The following is a 24,456-nucleotide window of genomic DNA, read 5'->3' as shown; positions in this document are numbered from 1 at the left end:
CTATGATTCCAAAGCTTTGGTTCTATAGCTGTCAGTTCTGTATACAGCGATACAGACAGCAGTACGTGGGCTTTGGAAATGAGAAATGTGCTGCCTGCCTTGTTAGCTCATGGGGAAGGTGAATGCATCTGCACAGAGAACTCAGCTAAATGTTCCAACACAACCTTTCACAGAGTCTTTCACAGATCAGTGGCTGCAGGAGATGTCGGGCTGTAAAATCATTTAATCACACTGTCAGGGAGGCAAATGTCTTTTTGCTATCATTTCTAAATTTCCATCCAATTCCAAAGTATTGTGGACTGTGTGTTAAATGACTAATTATAAATTCAAGGAAGTAACCACTCTCAACAAAAAAGTACAAAAGTAAATTTACCGTTTTCCTCGTCTGCTTTGCTCAGTCTCAAACTCTTGTGCTGACTAAAGTATTAATGTATTGGTGTACATTGAATTATGACAGACGGACAAACACGATAGGTGACATTGCAATATGTTTATTAAGATAATTAGATTTTTGTCATTTTTGAAAGAAGACAAAATGATAGCTAGCTCGAAACAATTCTCCAAGTAAGTTTAGCTTAAAATTATTCAAAAGATTTAAAAAGATGTGTTAAGTGTTTATTCTAAAAACAGTCTTGCTGAAGCACAAAACGGCTTCAAATTCATGGTCAAGATCCATTTCATGACACAGTATGTTTTGAGCTAAGATTTTGAATTCAGTTAAATAGATCTCCATTTTCATTATTTGAACACTTTTTCGACTGGATGATGGGGGGTAGATGGAAAGGGATTAGTAATAACAACACAAGAGAACACAATAACAACAACAACACAATAACAAGAGAACATTTCTCTCAAAACCACAGATATGCATCTAATATTGGTCAGGGGATCACTAAAATCGTGTAGTTTAGTTCCTAAAACCAATGCGCTTTGATTTTAAAAACATTCTTTAAAAGGTACAAAACAGCTTCAGATTCACTGCAGAGTTATTTACAGTTGGAATGGACAGCTTTGTTGAAATTTTTTATGAAAACCGCAGACCTTATTTAAACTATTTTCACGGCTGCAAACAAAAAAAAAAAAAACATTATTATATTGTCAGTCGTGTAAATTACACTCACAAGACTTCCAGCGAGAGTAAAGGTGTGGACAAAAGTCTAACTTATAGCTTTTACTTTTAATCATTTGTATGTACACTTAAGGGGTTGGCACACAGTTTCTGACCAGAAAGACAAACCTAAACTAAATGGAAGTCTGCTTTCATCCACCCTTCCACCTTTCCCAACATGTCTGAGGGAGTGATTTTTTTTAATATGTCCACTGTATGTGTCTAAGAGAGGCCTTCAACATTTGGACATACAACAGGCAAGTCACTGCTTGGATTGTTGCTGATGTCAATGTGGAGCAGCAACCTGACCTTGGTCAGCCAACATTGCCAGCGAAAAGTGCTAAAGAAGGCCCTTCTAAACTTGTCACCTGAAAGAGTGTACAGAGCCAGGTTAAAAACCGTGTTGACTCCAGCCAAAGGCCTGGAGATAATGTATGCGGCATCCACAGTGTGCTGCACCATGCATGTCACTCGCGTCCTTCGCGTTTCTATTCGCAGCACCCTCAAGATGTGGTATGGCAGAAAACATACGACAAACACAACCAGGATTAGCACGGTCATGTGTCGCGCTCGCAGCCGACAGGGACTGGTTGTGTAAGGCCCTTCTCCCAACTGTTTCACTATACCGATGTAACACATGAACACCACCACTAGGGGAAGAAGAAATCCGAGTACAGTGAGCAGCCAGCTGTACAAATGCACTCTGTCAACAGGTTCGGTGCTTGCAAAGTCCAGGCAGTAGGTGTTGTTGAGATGTTTATGCAAGGATATTATGCTCAATATAGGAATCGTTTCTGCAGCGGCAATGATCCAGACAGCTGAGCACGCGAGTATACCCCAAAACTTCTGCTCCACCTGTGCTGCCCTCAAAGGCGTCATCACCACCACATAGCGGAAAATTGCGAGACACGTCAGGAAGAGGATGCTCCCATACAGGTTGAAATGAAAGCCAAAGCGCACGTAGCGGCACATGAAGTCGCTGAGCGTCCATGACTCCCCGCTGCTGTAGTAGTGAACCAGGAAGGGCATGCTGAGGACATAGAGGAGGTCGGTCAGCGCGAGGTTTACCATGATGATGCTGCTGCTCTTCCAGGGACGCAGCTTTATCAGGTAGACACCTATGGAGGTTACATTTCCCACCAGGCCCACGATGAAGATGATGCTGTAGGAGACGGGCAGGTAATAGCGTTTCATCAGTTGGTCCACATCGGTGCAGTTGTGATCTTGAATGCTGGCCATAGCTGAGCCCTGCTGAGTGTGAAACACAATTTATACAAAATCAGAGAACATTTCAGCAAAATAAAATTTAGTAAATGATTAACAAATTGCATCAACTGACGATAATTAATGCAATTAATGTCAAACACTTTCAGCAGTATTTGAAGCGTAAAATCTGTGGATGTGATTTCAAGCAGTTGTCAATCTACACACAAATTAGTATTCAGTTGGAAGGGTGTGTTACCCAATGAAGGTTAGTCTAATTTCCACTTGTTTAAGCTCTGTTTTGGTCTCCACTAACCTTGCTGTTATCTGGCTTTCTACCCTCCAAATGCACCACCGTTTTCACAAGTTAGTGACTAATCTTTTCAGGGCAATTTCATATCATTTCCATTGGAAACTAAATCGATAAAGCTGTGGACCCTTAAACCAAAAAACTGAGCAGAAAAATGCTAAAACGCTCCATAGAGATGAGGCAAACTGTAGAGCTGGATGATAATTCTCTGTGAGTTTGTCACTAAGGGTGACACATTTCACTTTACAAATAATAATTTTGTTCGAACGCCAATATTGATTGGCGCAGATATAATGTCTTCAAATATGACCAAATGCTGAATTAATTCCTTTTTGTTAATGGATGTTTTGAGTGGATGAACAGATCGATTCCTCTGAATTCTCAGTTCAAATAAATACGAATACAGTATATGTTTCTGGGTGAAGAAAAAATAGACTACGAGCAAATCATCATTCCCTTTTCCCCCCCACCTGTCAGTTCACTGTCAGTGGCAATTACTGCTTGAGGAAGGAAGGAGAGAGTAGAGAAAAAAAAAAACAAAAAAAACCCAAAGGCGAGCGGACTAGGAAAGAAACAAACAATCAAGCAAACTCAGTTGGAAAGAAACAAACAAAATCCTCTTCTTCCCTCGTCAACAGTGTGGTAAGCCTCTCAGGATATGACAGCACCTATGGCATCCTGGCTTCCTATAATGCTGTCAGTACAATCTGTCATTATGGATGTGAGGAGATGTGCGAGGTGTCATTTACACACTGCGTGTACGCTCAGATTTTATACGGCAGGAACTTGCACTCATTAAAACGATTTTATATGTGGAAAAATGCACTTTTATCCAAAAGCTAATTTCACGTGTTCATGTGAGTGAATACAGACAAGTTGACTCATTAAGGCAGAGTTTGAAAAAGAGATTTTTCTACTCACTTTTTAGTTACAGTGTCCTCATCAGTGCTCACTCCTTCAGCCCTTCAGCGTCTCATCTCTGTTTTCACATCCATTCCTCTGTCGTTCCTCCTCCCACTCACTCCTCTTCCTTTCCAGTCTTCCACACCCAGGGGGAAACTCCAGAATATTTTTGTCTGAAAGCCCACCGTTGTTTGCTTCACCTTCAGCCATGTGCATCAACTTCCTGGTGTCATGCTTGAGCTGTGATAAGCTCAAGAGTCGCTTTATTTACACGGATCGGGTTTCAGGTGAACTTGCAGAGAAAAAAAGAAAGGCCGGTTCAGCAAAACATTCAGTAGTTTTTGTCAAATTAAGCTCTCCAGTGCACCTTTTGTTTTGATTGTTTTAGATTTTACGAATTTCTATTGAGGTTTTTGTTATTTCTTCAAACAGAGATGTGAGTTCCTCAGAGTGACACTGCAGAGCTAAAATTGGCACAGACACAGACCTTGGTTTCTGATTAAAGCGATAAGGAAGTTTAAAGATTGCCGGAAATTCATGCTTAAATGACAGTGTCATGAGTAAGTGTTTTTATTTTTCAGACCTCATTCCCAAAACGTAGCTGTATAGTGTTAAACTATATGTCAAAAATTTGATTCTAATTAGCTTTAAAGCTACGTTTAAACCAATTCCAAACATCTGTCAACGAAAAAAAGTTGATCACTTAACGCTGAAACTTGTGTGTGCATGGTGCAAGATACCTGACAATTCAACCAGATGCCTGACTGCTCACAATGATATTTTAAATGTCACTGTGAGCAAATCTTCAAGGTGGCAACATGGTTATACCACAGTGTGTCTTGGTGGAAGAGACTGATTTTTCATCAGTCGGTAACAGCACTTGTGTTTCTGTTGTACAAATGTATTAAAGATCAACAGATGGCAACACAACAGTGGCACGTTAACACCCTATAAAGTCAATATGATGAACGCGTTACTGTCACATGCTGGTTAAGCAGATACAGAACAAGCGTTTATTTGGAGTCCTGTTTCTGGCCATGTGCTAAATCTCCCAGTCCATTATTCACTCTCCGTTTAGCACTAATTTGGTCTCCACAAACTTGTTAGGGAAATTTCTGGCTCTTTAGCAGGTAAATTGCATTTGAAATAGAGATCATACCATTGATATGAAGGAACCACCTAAAGCGCAACCTCCAGGGAAAAAGGTCCCCTCAAAGAAACTGGCAACACTGTGGCGGTGCCAACTGTGGTCTGATGGTGAGAAACCTGGGAATGGCACTTTCGTTCTCAGAAAACATTGCAGAAGTTGCAGTCAAAATATCAGAAGCAGGATGCATGCTCATCTAGATGCTTGTCGTCTCCCTCCTGGACCTCCTTAGCTAAATAAAGCTCCTGTGTCTGCCATCAGACCTAAATCCAGAATTCTGCTGCCCACATGATATAAAACCCTCCTAATATTTCCCACACCACTCCTCTTCAGGTCTACAGGGAAGTGAAGAGTACTACTACTCCTGCCTACCTTTAAGCCATGGTCACACCCAGCCTGAGACTACTGTTGTGGTCATTTATTTAAAGGGGATAAGCTCAAAATTTTGGATGATATCCAGCTCTTACTTCTACGTGGTTCGAACGCACTTATTGTAAGTCACTATGGATAAACGCATCTACCAAATGAATGCAATGTATTATAATCGCTCTGCCAAGTTCACAAGTTAGTTGCTAACCTTGTCTGACTGATGTTTGGTGCTTGCCTGATAGTGTGCTATGGGTTTATCAGAACATTTAAATGGAAATACGTGCCTGCTACAGCTTGAAGAAACTGTTAAAGTAGCAGAGAGTGAACCTAAGCAGCAAAGTTGTGTGCTGTAAAACCAAAACAATAAGCTCAAAGATGCTAAAATGTAAAACTTTAACCTTTGTGTAAAATGTGAGAGCTTCTAGACAAAAACACAACTTCTGCTATTATATTATTGACAGTGAGGCAAGATGCTTCTTTGTACTGTATTATGTATTTGACTGATGGGAGTGCTCCATCAAAAAATATGTCAATGTACTTAACTTGTCATTTTGTTTAAATTTCTAATTTCGTCTTTTGAATAAATTTTGCTAACCTTGAAATCAGATTCACAGGCCTTTGTTCGGGCAAAAATTCAATATTTAGTTTCATTTCAAGTCCCACAGCTATGTTCATACACAGCATACTCTGCACATTTCAGCTTCTTCCAATGCTTAAAGTTAAACTGAATGAAAACCTCTTCTGATGCTTCACAACCTCAACCTCACACTTAAATTGTCACAACTTCTTTCAGCCTGTCAATTTTAACTGCAGCTAACCTTCTTTAAAGACCACCCTCAATGAAAATCACATTTTTAACCTTGCTAACGTGTATGATGTTTTTTTTTTTTTTTTTTTTTTTTTTTTTTAATATAATACAAGACGTGTCATGAGCAGTCAATGTCATGACTGAGAATTTCCAGCTTTCCAGCTCGAATACCTGAGGAATCAATCCTGTCAACTTGTGGGGACTGGGGGTGGTGCAAAATAAACTTGAAACCCTGCCAGTACAAAGAGAGAGTTTGCGTTAGCACAACCACTAACACTGTGTCAGCCACTGCCAGTTACAAGAACAAACAGCATAAAGAAATAAAAGACGCTAGCTATGCTAACTGCTCTGATACGTCTGCTTTCCTCTGACGCTGGTCTCAACAGACTCCTCATCTGAGTCTGGGTCTGACTGAGGCTCAAACATGAGTCTCTCTGATGCTTCCTCCTCAAACTATCTTGATGCTGTCTGCTCTTTCACCTGGAGACCTGGAGCAAGCAGTCGTTGTAGGCGGGGCACAAGGCCTGACCCAGTAAGAGTAGATGAGCTTCCAGCCCTATTATTCCTTTTTTTTTTTTCTTCACTTTTTATGTAGGTAAACCATGTTAAAGAAAATATTAAACATAGAGTGCTTTTACATAGTTTAAAACGTCTGAAGAGGAACTTTAATGAATTGTATTTCAACTTTTTGAAACACCAAAGGCAGCGGAAATTTTAACTACATTCCTTCACTTAAATAAAAGCTTGTTTCTCTTTCTTTTCCTAATTATTCATTTTAAGCATTAATTAGTTTAGCTGCCAGCCTTTACGTATGGGTTAGGGTTACAACCGCAGTGCACAGGTGCAAACTGCAGACAACAAACCACACAGAAGACTTATTGATTTCAGTGAGGTGTAATTACCTTTTGTATGCCATTAATTACTTTTACTGTAAAAGCACGTTTAACATTACAGCTCAGTGAGAATGTATTTCCTCCAGCGTGAAGGAACAGACACACCTCAACTTTTCCAGTCATCTTTGACGACTACTTGCAGTGTAGTAAACCCACGGTCATGCTTACACGCAGACATGTTGGAACATCATTATGCTGTATTTAAATGTCAAGGCTGCGCCTGCTATTAACCCAGCTCCACTTCCTTGTTTACCTGAAAGTACAAAGAAGCTACAAATGTGTCTTTTCTCCCTCGGTTGCCCTCGGCATGTTGATATGGTCTCTGTAAAGTCACTTTTCTGTAGATCAGACAAAATCAGAACACTAAAAGAAGCCAAAGTTTACGAATGTTTATTTTACAAAAGAAGAGCTAGAAATGATGTAAACAGAGCTTTATAGATCAATCTAAATTGTGGATTTTTTTTTTTCAATACTGTGGGGATGGTGCAGTCTTTGAAGAGGCGGCATAACCAAGTGTTTATAGTACAGATAAAAATCATCTGAGTTCTGAGAAAAATTAATGTCAAAGATCAACTTGACACAGAAATCCGAGTGCAGAGGATGAGACGCCTCGGAGGCGGCTTGCTGGGGATGACTGGGGGTGGGGGGTCTTGTTAGAGGGGTGAAAGTGGTTCTGTTTACAGCTTGGGCATCCTGGCAGCATTGAGGCGCATGGACACACAGGAGGAGCCAGCAGCGTAACGCATCTCCCTCAGCATGCCACTCCACTGCTTCTTATCATCCTCGTACCTAACAAGAGAAAGAGAGTCAGATCTCAGTATGACAGCAATGGTAAATAAGAAAGACGTGTTGAATCTTAGTCCCATAACTTGAGAAGACTTACTGCCAGACATCAGTGACCTCTGTGGGAGCCACCTCCTTGTTCTCCATCTGAATCATTGCGAAGCCGCCCACAGCGTACAGAGAGCCACCGTTGCTCACCAGGTTGACAGAGCTCCTCTCCTGGGGAAACTCTGTGAAGGGCTCCCACCTGAGGAGACACAGCATTAGGAGAAGGTCAAGTGTAAGATGGAGCTCTCACTGTAGATGTCTTTTGTTCCTCGGAATATTTGTTGAAATTCAGCATTTTGTTTTTTGGATCTATTATTTGAGACATATGGCGGCCCAAAGTATCCAAAAGTTATGTTCAATAAATAAATAACACGTTATGAAAAAAATATTACTGCCAATGACACTTTCAGTTTTTATTTCCTGTCACTCTTCCTTCAAGATAAAACTATGATAACAAAGACAAACTTTCTCTGGCCAACGGAACTGAGCTAGCTAGCTTTTTTTACATTTTTAAATACATTTTTAAATACATAAAATAACTGGTTAAATTACTTTCACAATGTCTCCTTTATGTTATACTAGACACTTTGGGACTTTTGATGTTGTTAATTCCTTAACTAAAAAGATATATAGTATAAACACAATCATACTTGTTTGTTGTGAAGTTGTAGGCTTCACATGTAGCAGTGAGGCCTTCCTCATTGACTCCTCCAGCCACCACAATCTTGCCGTTGTGGATGACAGCTCCAAACATGGCTCTGGGTGTCTTCATGGCTGCCAGTTCCCTCCACTCTGCCTGCTTGTGGTTGTACACAAACATCTTGTTGAGAGCTTTGCTGTGGAGACGCAGGGAGGAATACAGGCGTGGGACTTTTAATGTAAAAGAGATTTTGCAGGACAATCAGATGATGTTCGTTTATAGTGCTCACACTAATGAATGGATGGTGGAGTTTTTTGTTCCTTAAGATCGTTCAGAGAAAGCTCCTTTTTTCCACATGAAACATGTAGCAGATAAATAAGGGAGCTTGTCACACAATTCCCAATTAAGATTGTTTGGGATAAACCGATTTGTAAATATGATTACCACAGTGTTTATTTTTCCCCAGAGACATTTGCAAAAAGGTGACATTACAATTATTGATGATGAAAGTTTCACTTCACGTAACTTATTAATTTTGAATAAGAATAAAGGCAGAAATGAAAATAAAAAAGGAAACAAAACGACTAAATATCTAGTTTTATATACATGTAAAAGACAGCTAGTTTTTTTTCTACATTTTATTATCACAACATATAGAATGGCACAAAAGTAAAGCAACACCATCTAATTTGCAACAATACTAGATATAGCTGAAAATGACAATATCATGTATCTACAAAATGACTCATCTGGACACAACAGATAATACTGCTGATATGAGATATGAGAAGAATGCAATATTTTAAATCTCCCTAATCTCAGTCTATGATAAGAAATATAATGCATTTTGTTGTGCGTTCTATCTTTGTACTCTAACGTGAATTTGCCCATTCATTTGGGATTGCCCCATATTATGTAGCTTTTGGGAGAAAGTAAATTGAAATAAAAGCTGGAGCCTCTCTAGAGTACAACTTTTGTCATCCTATAGTTTATATATGAGTGTGTTCTTGGATGTCTACATATACATTTGGTGATGTATTATTTTTCCATCGTTTTTTTTTTTTTTTTTTTGGGGGGAGTACATATTCAGTTATTTCCCTTGTCGATTTTTTCTTTTCCTCACAGGTTTAAATGTGTCCTTGCTGATAATTAATCGCATGTCACGCTGTTCGATAAGACACTGATGAAGCTTTCACGCCTTCTTTTTTGAGAACCCCAAATGAAATTCAGTGCAGGAGAAGTACACCTGTTTCCTTTTGATGATTAGCAGCGTGGTCCCCTGGCAGGTGAAAACACTGAACAGACTGATTAGCCTGTTATATGTTACAGAATTTGATCCTATGGTTTGTTGACCTTTATGTTCATGGTCTTGTAAAGCACAGTGTGTCACACTGCTGCATGCACTGCAAACATATTGAACATCACAGCATGTTATGTTCAATGCCATACTCTCAGGCAGAGAAAAAAAAATGTGTTCTGTATTCTCACTGTACTATACAACAAGAGTTGCACAAGATCAGTATTTACCATTATATTAATATATTAGACCATCCTGGACTGCAGCAGATTAATTGTCGTCTATAAGGTGCCATGTAGCTCCACAGTCTGTCAGGATGATAGACTACAAACAGCTGCAGCTCACTGTGTAAGGTCTCTCTCTCTCTCTCTCTCTCTCTCTCTCACACACACACACACACACACACACACACACACACACACACACACACACACACACATACACATTTACTCACTTATCATCTGTCTTCCCTCCAATGCAGTAGACCAGTCCTTTGTGGGAGACAACAGCATGGCCGTGGATCTTCAGAGGAAGCTTTTTGGTCTCACTCCACTTCATCTTACTAAAAAAAGGTGATTTAAGTGATAATTTTAAACAAGTTCACTCATTCAGTGTGATTTTGCTCCCTTGAATTTCTTGCTAGTGCCTTAAACAGAGCTTCAGATGCTTAATAGTGGCATGCATGTTTTCCCATGCAATGGAGCCAGATCAGTCTGTATTTGTAATGAATATAAATATGTTAAATATTTGAACATAAACAGGGAAAAAACAACCGGAGAAGATTAAGAAAGTGAGATAACATCAAAAGATGATTAATTATACATCACAATTAAACAACACATATTCCTTTTTTTTTTCTTTTTTTTAAGGAAGCAATTTTGTTAATTTCCTGAAGTTAATTATCACCTGAAAACTGTACAAAAGGTGAGACAGAGTGTGAAACAAAGAAACAGGGAGCGGGGGATAAAGAGCAAAGAAGAAAATGATACCACTAACTCAACATCGTAGCACATCACAGAATCCAGCGACTCGCTGGTCTGGAGGTCTTTCCCAGCCACGGCAAAAAGCAAGTTCTCGCTCTCTCCGATGTTGAAAAGGCACCTTGGAGAAGGCATGGGTGGCAGGGCAACCCAGTCAGAAGTGAGTGGATCCAACTGTGGAGAAGAAAACAATACTGTACATTAAAAGCACCCTCTTAGTGCCCATTAGCTCTTTGTCTTTACCTCCCCATAAAGAAGGGAATGAATCATTGTACTGTATGGTATCCACACATTGATTATGCTGTAAAATGTAGGTATTTAAGTGTGTATTGACTTAGAACTCATGGGTAACATGGGAAACATGACCCATCGTTTGCTCACAGGAGGATTTAGGAATAACCGTATCCCAGTGATTCTTGTGGTTACATACTGAAAAATGTATTTGAATTTTTGGCCCATTTTCTTTTCTTTAATTTGTGGTTTTAAAAAAAGAGGTATGAATGAGCAAAAATACTCCAAAGGAAGAACAGCCTGTTATTAACTGTTAGTGCATTATTTTCATGTATTTTCACGTTTAAGATACTATACCCTTACGATGTTTTTATTTATAATAGTTGTTATATGTTGGGAAATATGCTTATTTGTCTTCTTCCTGAGAGTTAGATGAGAATATTGATATCACGCTCATGTCTGTCCATTTACTATAAAAGCTAAAGCCATCACATGGTTAGCTTATTTTAGCATACAGACCAGAAGCAGCAGGAAACAGCTAGCCTGTCAATGCTTACTCAAAAATGTCATATTTTGTTTAATCTCATGAATATCTCTGTTAAGTTCCTTACAGAAACAAAAACCCCATGTTAGCTGTTTCCCCTTGCTTCAAGTATTTAGTATATCATACAAGCTGTGGGAAACAGTTAGCATGACCCTACCCTCAGCACCTTTAAATATAACTAATTAACATTTGGTTGATCTCATCATTATCTCGGTGAAATTCCTTACAAAAATGATAAACCCAGCTGTTTCCCCCTGCTTCCGCTATTTGTGCTTAATGCCACGTTTACGCCCTATCATTTAAACCATAATTAGAAGCATCATAATGGGAAAAAACCTTTTAGAGGCATCTGAAATGTCTTTATTAGATAGGACAGCGAAGAGAGACAGGAAATGCAGGGACAGAGAGAAAGGAAATGACATGCAGCAAAGAGGCCCATCGGCCGGGAGTCAAACCCGGGGACTCACTGGGCAGAGCATTTGTGCCCACACGATATACCCCTATTGGCTATTAGGTCACCCAGATATCAGGAATTTCTGAAAGTGAAGATATCTCCTACTTGGTAAAAACAACTAGTCATCAACAAACTGTTGGCAGACTGGCTGCAAATGCACTACCACTGTCACTTACATCAAGATAAAATCCAGTATCAACACTAACACAATAAATTCAGAAGCTATACACATTTTTCCATTTATCTATTCTGACTACAAGGTTAGTAGTGGGGCTAACCATCATGAAATAATGTGTAAACACTCCCAACTTGTAACAAGGGAGGTTTTTCCTTCCCACTCTGTCAGCAAGAAAAAGAATACGTCCCAAAAAGTATTTTATTTTCATGCAGTATTTTGTAATTGCAGAAGCAATAAAATAGAGGAGTATCAACCTACTTACCAAATAGACATAACACTGCAGGGGCACTTCCTTGTTTTCCTCATCAACAAACAGTCCACCAATGATGTAGAGCTGGTTCTTCTGTGATGCCAAGCTGACATGGTTACGTGGTACCTGCTCGGACATGGCTGCCAGGAAGCACTCGTTCTCACTGACATCATAGGCCACTGCCGCCGTGTCATTGATCATCATGATGAAGTCACGTGCGTACATGCCGTGTCTGCGGTTGTCATTCAGGAACCCGGGGAATAGGCTGTCCTCATCCTCACCTTCCTTGTCAGCGCCTTCCTCCCCTTCCTTCTTGGGTTTCTCCGGAAGTTTCCCCTTGAAGGCATCCTTGATGACCTGGATCGTCTTCTGGAGCTCTGGGTCAGCCTTGACGATCTCATCGGTCTCCACTCTGTCTTTGAAGTACTTCTCCGGCAACAGTCGGAAGCGAATGCAATTGAAAGCATCCTTCAGGACCTTGGTGCGCTTGTCCTTGTCAAAGCGGACCCAGGCCATGACCGCCTCGAATACCAGCTCCTCCTTCTCCACATTCAGCGAGTCTCCACCGATGACGGCAAATAGTTCGTGGGCTGCAAGCCTGAGGAACTCTTCATCTTTGTAGAGGAGCTCAAAGCGGTCAGCAATGTAGTTGCGTGCAGCTACGGCAAGTCTGGGACAGTTGAGTACCAAGCCCATCCTGAAAATAGCCATGCAATTTCCCAGGGATAGCTTCTTCTGAAGGTAGTTAACACACACTGTGAATACAGAAGGGATCTGGAATCTGTTCGCCACAGCAATTATATCCTGCACATTGTCATCGGTGAGGTCAATCTCGGCCGAATAGAGGTACTGAATGATCATGTCTAGGATGGAAGGATTGACATCATCCAGGACCACCTCCTTGGTGTTCTCCACCTCCTTCCCATCCTCTGTGAAGAAGATCTCCCTGAAGTATGGGCTGCAGGCGGCCATGATCAGCCGATGGCAGGGGAAGCTGCGGTCACCTACCTTCAGGGTGCAGTCCACAAACTTGTTTTCATTCAGCAGCTCCTTCAGCCCGTCCTGGAGCAGGGTGCTCTGAAACAGGCGCAGCTCCTCCTTGATGGCGTTGGGGTCCATGATGTGTCAGGAGGGGAAACAGCAGGCAAACAAGGGGGTCTGTGGAGAGAGGAAGGAGATGGTGGCCACAGGTCCTTTTGGCAGACGGTCCTGGCTGGAAAAGGCAGAGCAGAGAAAAGCTTCCCAGTGTGAAGACCCTGCAATTTAATCCTGTCCCAATCTAAATATAGCCCCCTCTGCCCCCTGCCTACTCCAGCTCCAGTGGAATCTGACTGGGCCAAATCACAGCACAGCACAGGCCTCGGCTCGAGCAGCTGCTGTCACAGACTGAAAGAAGCAACTGGCTGCTCAGGCTGGGGATATGCCACCATGATTCAGCTCCCAGAGTGTCATGTGGCAGCCGAACAGCAGAGACAATGCTGTCAAAGCCCTCAAATAGCACACCTCAAACTGAACGTATGACTTGGAGGATATTTAGAGCAGTCACTGTCACATTCAGAAGTGTACGTATTCTCTAGGCTTTCATTTGTTTTTTCATTATTTCTATCTGTTCTGTCTAATCTATCTATCTATAATTATAATTATTAGTTAATATAATTACACTTGTCACTGTCATAGTACTAGGGTTGCGACAAATTACTATTTTCAGTCCTGTTCAGTCATCAGCTAATTATTCTCTTGTCTATAAAGAGTCACAGAAGAAAAGGCTAAAATCTCCACCAACATTTCTCAGAGTGCAATGTACCATCTTTAAATGGTCTTGTTCAACCAATACTCCAAGGCAAAATATTTATGTTTAATTTACTGACATACAAATATTCACATTTGAGAATCTACAACTAGCAAATATTGGGTTATTTTTCTTAAAATGATCAAAATAGCTACAGATGATGTGTTTCAACTTCACATTCTAGTAATTACCCCTGTAAATGTACAGATGTTTTAATGTTTAAAGTTCAATTCATATTTTTGAACTGTAACCGTTTGTTATTTCTAGTTGTTTGCTGTTAATTCTAACATTCTTTTAGCACTTATGTGTTTTAGTCTTGAAACAAAGTACTTTTGGTTCATGCTTCTCAAAGGACCCACCACAGTCAATAAAAAATATTTATCTTATCTTATCTTATCTTATCTTATCTTATCTTATCTTATCTTATCTTATCTTATCACTATTATTAAAGTGAGACTTAAGAGCACAAAGAAACTGCACTAAAAATGGACCAGAGTTTGGGTGCAGCAGTTGTGTGCAGAAACAGGTGACAACCACACATACAAGCAGCTCTGTCCACCAATCAGAATGGTTTTGACTTTTCCCTGTGAGATGGATTATTGTCCAGCTGCTTCATTTTGTGTGTCTTTGTGACTGTGTGCGTGTGTGTGTGTGTGTGTGTGTGTGTTGCTGTGCAGTTAAACGGTTTAAAATGCCCTTCGATCACTGAGATAATTTCCTTGCTGAAAACATTTACTCACTCAGTTTTCCTTCTTCTTGAAGATAAATGGTGTCAATTTGCACACAGCCATGCATTTTAGTACAAAATGTTAAAGCAGGCAATTGAAGAAAGCCATTATTCACGTGTCTGGATCAATAGGATCTTATATTGTTAAATCTTATTTCTGTGGCCTGATAAAGTGTGAGGAGTATGTGGAGTTAGGTAATGTTTCTCCCGTGGGCAGCACTAAAGATAGATCAGACTATGCCACTTGTCGAGGAGTGTCTAACAAGTAATTTAAGCAGAAGGAGAAGAGCAGGTTCTGTGTAAGAAAGCTCTGCCACTTCCCTAAAGCTACAACAGATGAATTAAGTAACGTTTTTAAAAAGGATTTGCAAATATGTGATTATTTTATGGAGTATTTAGGGACTGTATGAAAATTACCGGGATGGGGAGGTGGGTGGTAGTTGGGGGGTGGGGTTGGGTAAACTTTATAGGCCTATTTCATGTTGTAAGAAAGCAAAACAACAAAAAAATATATATATTTTCTTTGGACCCTTAGAAAAAAACAAAACAAACAAACAAACAAAAAACAACAACACCAAACCTTTTAAAAAAATATTACATTAATAACCACATTGAGTTGGTACAACTCATTTAACAACTGATAGGCAAAACATAATTGCTAATTATTACCATATCTATCTGCTTGGATTTGTAGGTTTGTGTTCTTCTCTCCATAACCATGACAAAATAGGCAAGACTGTGGTTTATTATTTTGTATTATTTGTAGTACTTTGAACATAGTTTCATACTAACCATAGCCACACTCATATCCTAGTAGCTAGTAGCATTAGCAAGCCTGATTAGCTCCAAAAAATGACATTTTACACGAACAAGGTTTTTTTCCTCTACAGGGGCAATAAACACAACACACTGGCCCACAGATAACTGTGCTATAGTCAGTGTTAAGATATTTATGGCTGACAAACCCTAAAGTTAATCACCATAAAAAGCGTAGCTGTGGTATTTGCTGAAGTCCTGCCACACAAACACACACACAGCAGAGAGCCTCTTGTAGTAGAGCTGGTAGCTCAGCTACATCACAGCCTCCCACGCAGTGAGTCTCACATAAATGTGCTTCTAGTGACTGTCAAAGCTCCACCAGACTCCTTTGTGAAACAGTCTGACAGTAGCTTCTCGTGGCCGATTGGCTGAGGTGAGGTTGGCTAAACTGGCAAAAGGGTAATTGGATATGCTGAAATACAACAATCAGGATTTATCAACATTTGATTTCAAATGTGATGTGGTTATTTGCTTATGTTGCCAGACCACAGGGATCCAAATAAACTAATGAAACACATACATTAAAAGTGAAAGGAGCAAATGCTGAATTTATAGAAAATAGACCGTTCCCTTTTTATATAGGGCTCTGTTTACATGCAGATTAAGAAAGGACTGTAAAATAATGAAAAAAAGAGATCAAGTTTAATTAATGAGAGGCATGTTTATTCTGTTTCTAAAAACAGACATATTACTTCTGTTTGCTACTTGTTTGATTTTGATGGTGTGATCTGATTATCATTGATGTAACTAGTCTCCTAAAAAATAATAAAAACTAGAATTCCGTCCTCCTTTTTCCGACCATCCCTCCCCCACTAATCATTTCCATACAGTCCCTTAATATGAACTTGACTCCTTTTTAAATATTAGTTTAGATCCTTTTTATTAAAAATGTTTGTCATCAAATGTTGACCATGTAATAAACAATACAGTATGGATTTATGCAGTCACTCCAGCTGGGTAACACAATGAGAAACCAGTTGCCCAACAACACAAGTAAAATGCTGCCCATTCAGTGTACAGCAAGTGTTACCCAGTAGAGGGCAGTGTGTATATGTGTGTCTGTCCATCAGTGTTTAGTGTAAGTTTACTGCTTGAACAAAGAAAGAAGTGAAACAATGTAAACACAAAACATCACATTTTCATTCAGAAAACCTAAAATAACATTCAAATGCACAAAATGGTTCCATGAAGTTACAGAGCATCAGTCATTTTATATAAAAACAAAACAAACTATATTTCACTGATAGAAGTGATGAGAGGCTTAATCTCTGCTGTGTGTTTTTAGTTCTTGTGATTATGCTTAAACACCAGTATACCCTAAAGAAATTCATAGCTACAGTTTATTTTAATGGCACATTCATAAGGCACCAAAATATTATTACTAATCATGTTGAGCTTTTTTTTTTTTCACAATCTTTGCAGCACTCACAGACTGTTCATGAAAAAAAGATCATGTCCCATAGGTGCATGAATCCCCAGGGAAGTGGAAGTGCTCATCTGTATTCCTGAGAAGGAGTGATGGAGTATCTCCTGCACGAGATGCTATTATAAAAACAATAGAGGTATATATCAAAAGGCTCTCTTTCTCTGTACTTAGAGGAGGATAATATTACAATAGGTTCTATATGAGGGGGCACAAAGACAGGAGCTATAACGTAGCAGTGATATGAAACATCAGTGTACATGTATATGCCTGAGGATTATGCACAAACTTTACATAACCCAGTGAAAAAAGCTGGTATTAGCTGCCCCTCATCGAAGTATCTACAGCAGATGTATGGCAGATGCCTTCACTCAGCCTTCGAGAAAAAAGAACATACGGAAGTAAATACTCTAAAACATTTGGAACCAATAAGATTGTTATGGCCTCATTGCGGCTGAGGAAATTACAAAAGGAAAAAAAAAAAAATCAAAGAAAAAGACACATTTGCAGGTGGGCAGGGCAGGTGTGAATAACATAAATGACATCAGCATGGCAGGCATGAATCACGACAGTCTACCGGTGGATCTGGCGATCACACACGTCCTCTTGCACTCCTCCTCTGTGTCAAAGCGGTTTCTGTTGCCGTTACAGCCTCCGTACCAGAACTGGGCACAGGCGTTGGCTTGCTTGTCGTAATACCAGCGAATGTTATAGTCCCGACACGTGCCCTGGTCCAGAACCAGGCCACAGCGAGGGTCTAAGGGCACGGTCTCTGCGGAAAAAGACGTCATATAAGATGAGGTTAGATGAGAGAAAACGATTCATGACCTGTCCGCCCACTCCACTTAGGCACTGCCCTCTTGAAAAAGACTGGGATCACACCTGGTAACATTTTGATCAATACTCAGTAGTTCTGATATTACATTATTTCAGATATGGCACAAATTGAATCAATACAGGACGCAGCATTTTATCTTCAAATATAGGACAATCCCGTATCATATGGGACAGGTGGCGACTGTAGTAGGAAATATAAAGGTGGCCCACAAGCAGACGGGTGGTTCTTGTGAGTACTATGAAATATAATCCTGTCGGCACCACTGACGCTATCACATTGACAAAATCTCTCCACAGACAGACAAGTCCTCAAAACCTCTTCTGTGGTAGCTTCCGCTATAGTACTCCAGGACCACATTTCGCCATGATGAGACACACACATACCGACTGAACTAGGTGAAAACAATACCGGCCGTGCTGTCGCGGCTGGTAATAATTGGCCTCCCTGCTCCTCACCTACATGACCTCATTACAGAGCCTGTCAATCACAGAGCACTTATCATAACCCCGGAGCCAGGCCCTGAACTCTTCAATCTCCTTCCCTCTAGTTGCTGCAGACACAGGGACTGCTTTTAGGAAAGCTGTGTCCCCTCCAGCACATGGGCTCCACACTGGACCAGAGCCTCACTGGAGATTCATCTGTCACGAGACATCACGGCAGATCTGATCACATTTTGATCTGCTGCAGTTTAAAGCAGCTTCAGCTAAACTGGAACTTGCCGGGGTTTAAAAACGAGCACAGATTAAGCTGAACCGCAGCTATAATAATGAAGTTCTGTCCTGCGCGGGTGATTCAGACGGACGCCGCAGAAAAGATCTCGTCAGAAAATGATAATTAACATAATTTGTTTGATCTTTCTAATTTTCTAGCTGAGTTACCTTTTCACTAAATGCCAGTGATAGGTTTTATAAATACTACCGCAACAATATACCAGGTTTGTTTGGTCGATTATAGCCTAGCTGTATGAAGTTTCATCAATTTTATACAAACAAGAACATTAATGGGTCAATAATAAGTCTTTACAATCTACTGCCTTTAGACTGAACACTGTGACCTTAAAGTAAAAATCCTTTAACTTTTACTCTGTATTGCAAACTCAAGGATGATGTTGATTCATCATGTTTTTTATGGCTCAAAAATTCTCCAGAGGTCTGTGAAGTTAATTAGTCACTGCGGCACAGAGAGAGGTGAGCGCATACCTTTGGAGCAATTGTACAAAACATCAGCAGTCAAGGTGAATGAATAATAGTTTATCTGAGGCATTGTGCGGGGTGGTAGTTACTATTTGCTTTTGAACATTTGGTTGGATGTTACATCACTTAACCTCATGTTCTTTGCATTTATCAGCAGTGAAAATAAAGAAGGATTCAGTTTGCAGTCACTTTCCATGTCTCTTCACGTCACGCCACTGTGATACTAACTAACTTACTAACTTATTTCATAACTTCTCGGACGTGCCTCCTTTCCTTCCTCTTTCCTGCTCCAGTTTGCTTTTATTTTGTTCGCTCCAGCTGGTTTCCTATAATTTCATCCCTATTTATATATTCACATTTCAGAAATATGTTTGCTGTTGGTTCTTAATACTTATTATACTAATAGGTCATAATTATGCATATATGATAATTAAAGGAAAATACATGATTTCATCAGTGCTGGTCCAATTTTGACCCAACTACCTGAAAATTGATTCACAAATATAGTTTTTCTTTTAAATTACACTTATTTGAAAAGGGACACAATGAAACCAAAGTTCATTGTCACAATCTCTAACACCAAGGTGTGTCTGAGGAAGAACTATTTGGACAACACTGAAGGAATGATGTATTTAAAAAGTATAACAGCACACATATATACTATTACTTGTTTCATTTTAAAGAGACTTTGAGGCATGATTAATCTCGTGTCTGTTGCCTGGGAAGTGTCTGCGTCATTTACAGGAAACAGCTTTGCTTGTTCATTTTCTTTTGTTGATAGTGTTTCTCTGTAATTATGCTTGTTGTGGGTGACTGCTCTGTTTGTAACTGTGCCATGTCTATACCTGCGCTGACAATTAAAAAACACATTCTCTTGAGGAAAAATAGAGTAAACATACAAGTCCGATGGACTGTCTGTACCTTTGGGGAGAGCTGGCCTTGGGGCAGGTACGTTCTGTACAGATACACCTGAAGATGATATGGTTATGTTTGTAGAAGAAGAGGATGATGATGATGATGATGTTGATGATGAAGATGAGGATGAGGATGAGGAGGAGCCTTGGCTAATGGAGGAGTCCTCTCTGGTAGGAGGGACGGGTCTGAGATCTGAGGTTTCGCGGTTAAACGTGTCCCCGCGCTCAGTTCCCCAGTTTGTTGTCTCAGTGTGCTGCGCTCCTCCGCCCTGGTGGTGACAAAACCAGCGTTAACACTTTGTGCCTTTCAGTAATGATCTCTGTGCAATGTAAATACACATTTAAATGCTCCGTACATGTGCTGTGCTGGATCCTTTACTGCCATGCTGGGTGGCCTCTACCCGGCCTCCATGGCTGTGGGTGCTGGTGCCAGCGTTGGTGCCAGCCTGTCGCCCGTTCAGTTTTTCCTGCTCAGTCGCAGGCTGGTATCCATAGCCACCGATGGCGTAGTGCCCATTGATGCCATTCCTGTTGCCATTGTAGCCATTGTTTCTATAGCCGTTGTAGCCGTTAGTTATTCTGTTGTATATCAGGGCTCCGTTCTCGTCCTCGCAGAACTGGCTGACCAGCTTGGATTCCAGAGCTGAGACAGAGAGACCCAGAGAGGAGGAGTCAGAGCCAGAGCTGGAGGATGAAGGCAGCTGGACCGTGACTTTGGCATCTCTAAAGACTGTCCTAATATGACGTCCCCATTAGCCTCAAATAAACTTTATGTTTGATGCCTAATTAATGCATGGCTGCTAGCATCGCTGTAGACTCAGTCTTGGTAAAACATTTCTAGGATGCTCTTACACTTGTTTCAAGCCTTGGTTATATATCACATAAAAGATCTGTGATATTAAAGGACCGTATGTTTGTTTTAGTTCATTACCTGCAAATCATATTCTTTATGCAACTGCTATTATTCAAAGCATAGCATAAATTATACTGCTTTCCTGGACAAATCTGTCCACCAGCGAGGAAGAGAAATAGCCTCAATGAAAATAAGAGGAAGACTTAGATATTTCAGGGAATAATTATTTACTTACTTGCTGAGAGTTAGATGATAAAATCAATACCAGTCGCTCGTCTTTACATTAAATATTAAGATCGAACCTGCAGGAAATTAGCTAGGCTTAGCAAAAAGACCGGAAACAGAGGGAGACAGTTTGCTTCAATCTGTCCAAAGTTCAAATTCCCCGACCAAGACATCTGAAGCTCACTAATTACTATCAGATATATCTCATTCATTCACTCATTCCTATCACATCTCTGATTTTCCAACTATACTGGCTAGAAATGAAACCTAAAAACATAAGCATGCTTTTAAAATATTCAAGTACAGTAATCATGATTTTGGTCTAATATAAAATGTATAAAATTATTGTCTACTGCTACATTTATATGTACTTTCATGTTTAATAATCTTTTTTTTTCAACCTATAACAAACACATGAAAACTAGTGCAACATTTTACAGTTTTAAAATAGACATTTCATGGTCTGGCAGACAAACTACGCTGCGGCAACACAATTCCCAAGTCACCTCGAACATATCCTCAGCATTGTAGCTGTGACATCTCTTATTGACACCTACCAAAGCTGAGCTCCTCTTACCTGGCAGCGTGTTGAAGTCATCAATGAGGAACATGTGCTCGGTGTCTGGGTCAGAGGCGATCAGGTTCAGCTCTCTCAGGAACTCAGCCTGCGTCGGGTCTGAGGTGTTCACAATCCCCAGAGCGAACATCTCAATGTTAGCAGCGTGTGCCTCCCGCACGGCTATGTCCAGCTTGACTGGCTCTCGTTTGTCCGTCTGGCCGTCAGTGATCACGATGGCAACTTTGCTGACTCCAACACGTGAACTGTAGAAGGCCTCCTGTGTAGCTTTACGAATGGCCGTACCCGTGTGCGTGCCCTCTCCCATGTATGGGATGTTCCTGATGGCCTGCTTGATGTCTTGTCTGGTGACGTAGCGCGCCAAGTTGAACACCAGCTTCACCTCCAGGCTGTACAGCACCAGGCCGATCCTGGTGGCGTTGCGGCCCACTGTGACCCGGTCGACTAGAGCATTTACAAAGTCCTTGATGATCTCAAAGTTCTCTGGGCCCACGCTCTCCGAGCTGTCAATGACAAACACCAGCTCCATGGGCCTCTCCTTACACTTGATCCCACATCCTGGAATCACATCACATGAAAATATGAGCTCATGACTGAAAACGTCACTTTGACGAGGTTCAGTCTGTGGAATCTGATCTAATGATGCACAGATAAGACGAGGGTGGCTAAGGTTCAGAAACTTAATCTTCTCTTATAACGGTCAATACTGAGAAGTGAAAAGAATATTGAAAGGATCATGAGAGACCTTACCACAGATCTCTTTGATCATTCGAATGATGTCCTCTCTCTGAAATGAACACACCAACACAGTTTGAGCATTTAAATAAACATGAGAATAAACTAATGAAAAAGGAAATGAAAAAGCGAGGAGACTCACAGTGAGTCCTGCTTCACCTTTGATACCAGGTCGGCCCTAAGGTAAGAAACAACATGTTGAAGAGTTGGAACATAATATATTACATTTCCATACAGATCATTGAAGGTTTAAACCCTGTTTTTGCCTGTGACAAAGCGGTCCGCAGTAAAAGTGCTTATAAAAGCATCACTCACAGGTTGCCCTGAGGTTCCCGGATCGCCCATATCTCCTTTGATCCCCTTCAACCCCCTCTCCCCTGCTGAGCCACGGTCACCCTGCCACACGTACAGCAAAATGTCAGTGGTCAGAACATAATATGTGCACACAACCCCACATTCAAACAACAGAACTCACTTTAGCTCCAGGGAAGCCCTCTCCAGGCTGTCCCCTTGGCCCTGTCACGCCCTGGGCCCCTTGTTCACCCTGAAGCAAACTCAGTGACACAGATCAACAAATACTGTACAATATGCTCATGGTTAAACTATTGAGCACAATATGAATGTGCAGCAGAATGAAAATCTCTCAGAAATAATTCAGTATCTGATAAAGAAGACAACAAGTCATAGATTACCTTTGGCCCTTGAACTCCTTGTCCTTGTGGCCCTGTTGGCCCTGGTGGGCCAGGTCGCCCAGGGTTACCCTGTAAGGCAAGTTTATTTGTATAACACCATTCAACAACAAGACAGTTTGAAGTGCTTCACACACAGACACCTTAAAGGCATTTAGATGATATACAAAAGAAAGACAAGATAAGATAAAAAAGACTGACACAAAGAGGATTTAAAAAGAAGATGGAAATAAGTGAAAGGTGAAATAAGTTGGAATAAACAGGAGAATAAAAATGACGCTGTAGTTCCAGTGAATACGCTTCAGCCTTGATTTAAAATAGCTGACAGCTGGAGCGGATCTTAAGTTTTTAAGGGGTTTCTTCCACAGATGCGTTGCATAAAAAGTGATCGTTACTTCTCCATGTTTGGTTTCGACTCTGGGGACCTTGGGACAATAAGCAGGCCTGCCCCAGACGACCTGAGGGGTGTGGATGGTTCGTGACGTAAACGGCAGAATTTGAAAATCAGGTCTTTGGACTGAAGAAGTGAAGTGAAACGTATGTATGTAACTTCTCTGCATTTAAGTGTCTAAAAAACAATTAGACCTATGTTATATATTTTGTTTAGCTGTGTTCTTGAATTACCCAAAATGTTTCCAGCAATTTTCAAACCTAGAAAAATCCATAATTTGAATCAAGATAACAGTCCATTTCATTTGATGTCAGTGATGTCATATCCCCTTTGTGCATGTGTCAGCGTTGTGGTTCTCTGCCTGATTTTAACGCAGTTTTAAGCCACATTTGTACATATCAGAGTGAGAATGTCCGTTCAACAAGCTGAACGGACCCCTCCGAGACATCCTGTGTCCCCCGAACAGTTCCAGAGAAACAGCTTTATTCAGAGTTTGCTGCTGCATTGACAGTGACATTATAAAATAGAAATGTTTCATAATACATAATAATACATTTAGGGGCTTCATATCCTTTGTTCTTATTGTATATTAAGGTTTTGCTATAATGCTGACAAATCATATGCAAAACTGCACAATTCTGTTGAAAAGATGCTATTATAATATATACTGTATATGTTTAGAAATGATCTTGAAACGGTTTAAAAACTCATGTCATCATTTTGTTTTGTTTTGTTTTGTTTCTCGTATTAAGGCCTATCAACTTAATAAGCCAATCATGAACTTTTATGTTGTTGCCAGCTGGACCACATACTTGTTTGCTATTTCAGTCTGATTGTGCACTAAAAGATTACAATGGCAAAAGCTGGAGTATCAAAGTGGATAGCTGATTAGCAACAGGGAGAATTAAAAGGAAAGAGAGTCAAGAGACAGATGCTTTCAGTTCGGTCATGAATGTTCAATCATTATTGTTAAAATAAAAAGTGCAATGAAAGGGAATTATTTGGCCTCCGTATTGTTATGGGGTCTGATGTGGGCCGCCAACATTTTTTGAGATTTTCAAGTGGACCATGAGTTGGAAAAGGTTAGCAACCACAGTCTTATGTCATTTGAATTTTGAATGTAAGAATATGGTCAAA

At 40.4% G+C, this 24,456-nt stretch overlaps 3 protein-coding genes across 4 annotated transcripts in view; all 3 read right to left on the bottom strand.

Annotated features, from left to right (window-relative positions):
- Positions 1–475: 475 nt before the first annotated feature.
- Positions 476–4,763, bottom strand: LOC139609505 (2-oxoglutarate receptor 1-like). 2 transcript variants are annotated; one of them, XM_071464199.1, is made up of 2 exons: positions 3,543–4,763; positions 476–2,359 (listed from the first exon to the last, which is right to left on the bottom strand). In XM_071464199.1, the coding sequence occupies exon 2, from the start codon at positions 2,345–2,347 to the stop codon at positions 1,331–1,333; it is 1,017 nt and encodes a 338-aa protein (XP_071320300.1). In that variant the 5' UTR covers positions 2,348–2,359; positions 3,543–4,763; the 3' UTR covers positions 476–1,330. The 2 variants fall into 2 exon arrangements, with proteins under 2 accessions (XP_071320300.1, XP_071320301.1); XM_071464200.1 differs by having other exon boundaries at positions 620–2,356.
- Positions 4,764–7,115: 2,352 nt separating this feature from the next.
- Positions 7,116–13,376, bottom strand: LOC139609503 (kelch-like protein 41b). Its single transcript, XM_071464197.1, has 6 exons — positions 12,159–13,376; positions 10,506–10,663; positions 9,964–10,071; positions 8,223–8,408; positions 7,625–7,771; positions 7,116–7,530 (listed from the first exon to the last, which is right to left on the bottom strand). Exons 1-6 carry the CDS (start codon positions 13,263–13,265, stop codon positions 7,419–7,421), a joined length of 1,818 nt encoding a protein of 605 aa, XP_071320298.1. The 5' UTR covers positions 13,266–13,376; the 3' UTR covers positions 7,116–7,418.
- A 1,865-nt stretch (positions 13,377–15,241) lies between these two features.
- LOC139609502 (collagen alpha-1(XXVIII) chain-like) overlaps positions 15,242–24,456 on the bottom strand; it is a 34,309-nt gene continuing 25,094 nt past the window's right edge. The window contains exons 27-35 of the mRNA XM_071464196.1: positions 22,932–23,000; positions 22,715–22,783; positions 22,555–22,635; positions 22,382–22,417; positions 22,255–22,291; positions 21,505–22,062; positions 20,206–20,492; positions 19,857–20,118; positions 15,242–17,676 (exon numbers count right to left, since the gene is read on the bottom strand). Coding sequence (XP_071320297.1) covers positions 17,468–17,676; positions 19,857–20,118; positions 20,206–20,492; positions 21,505–22,062; positions 22,255–22,291; positions 22,382–22,417; positions 22,555–22,635; positions 22,715–22,783; positions 22,932–23,000 — 1,608 coding nt within the window. The 3' untranslated portion in view covers positions 15,242–17,467. The remainder of the gene's footprint in view (positions 17,677–19,856; positions 20,119–20,205; positions 20,493–21,504; positions 22,063–22,254; positions 22,292–22,381; positions 22,418–22,554; positions 22,636–22,714; positions 22,784–22,931; positions 23,001–24,456) is intronic.

The sequence above is a fragment of the Trachinotus anak genome, unplaced genomic scaffold (assembly GCF_046630095.1).
Source record: "Trachinotus anak isolate AG129_WGS33_773 ecotype Australia unplaced genomic scaffold, CSIRO_AGI_Tana_v1 ptg000026l, whole genome shotgun sequence".
In the NCBI taxonomy this organism is placed as follows: Eukaryota; Metazoa; Chordata; class Actinopteri; order Carangiformes; family Carangidae; genus Trachinotus; species Trachinotus anak.
The sequence above is the reverse complement of the archived record's forward strand: the minus strand, read 5'-3'. Positions and strand labels throughout refer to the sequence as shown.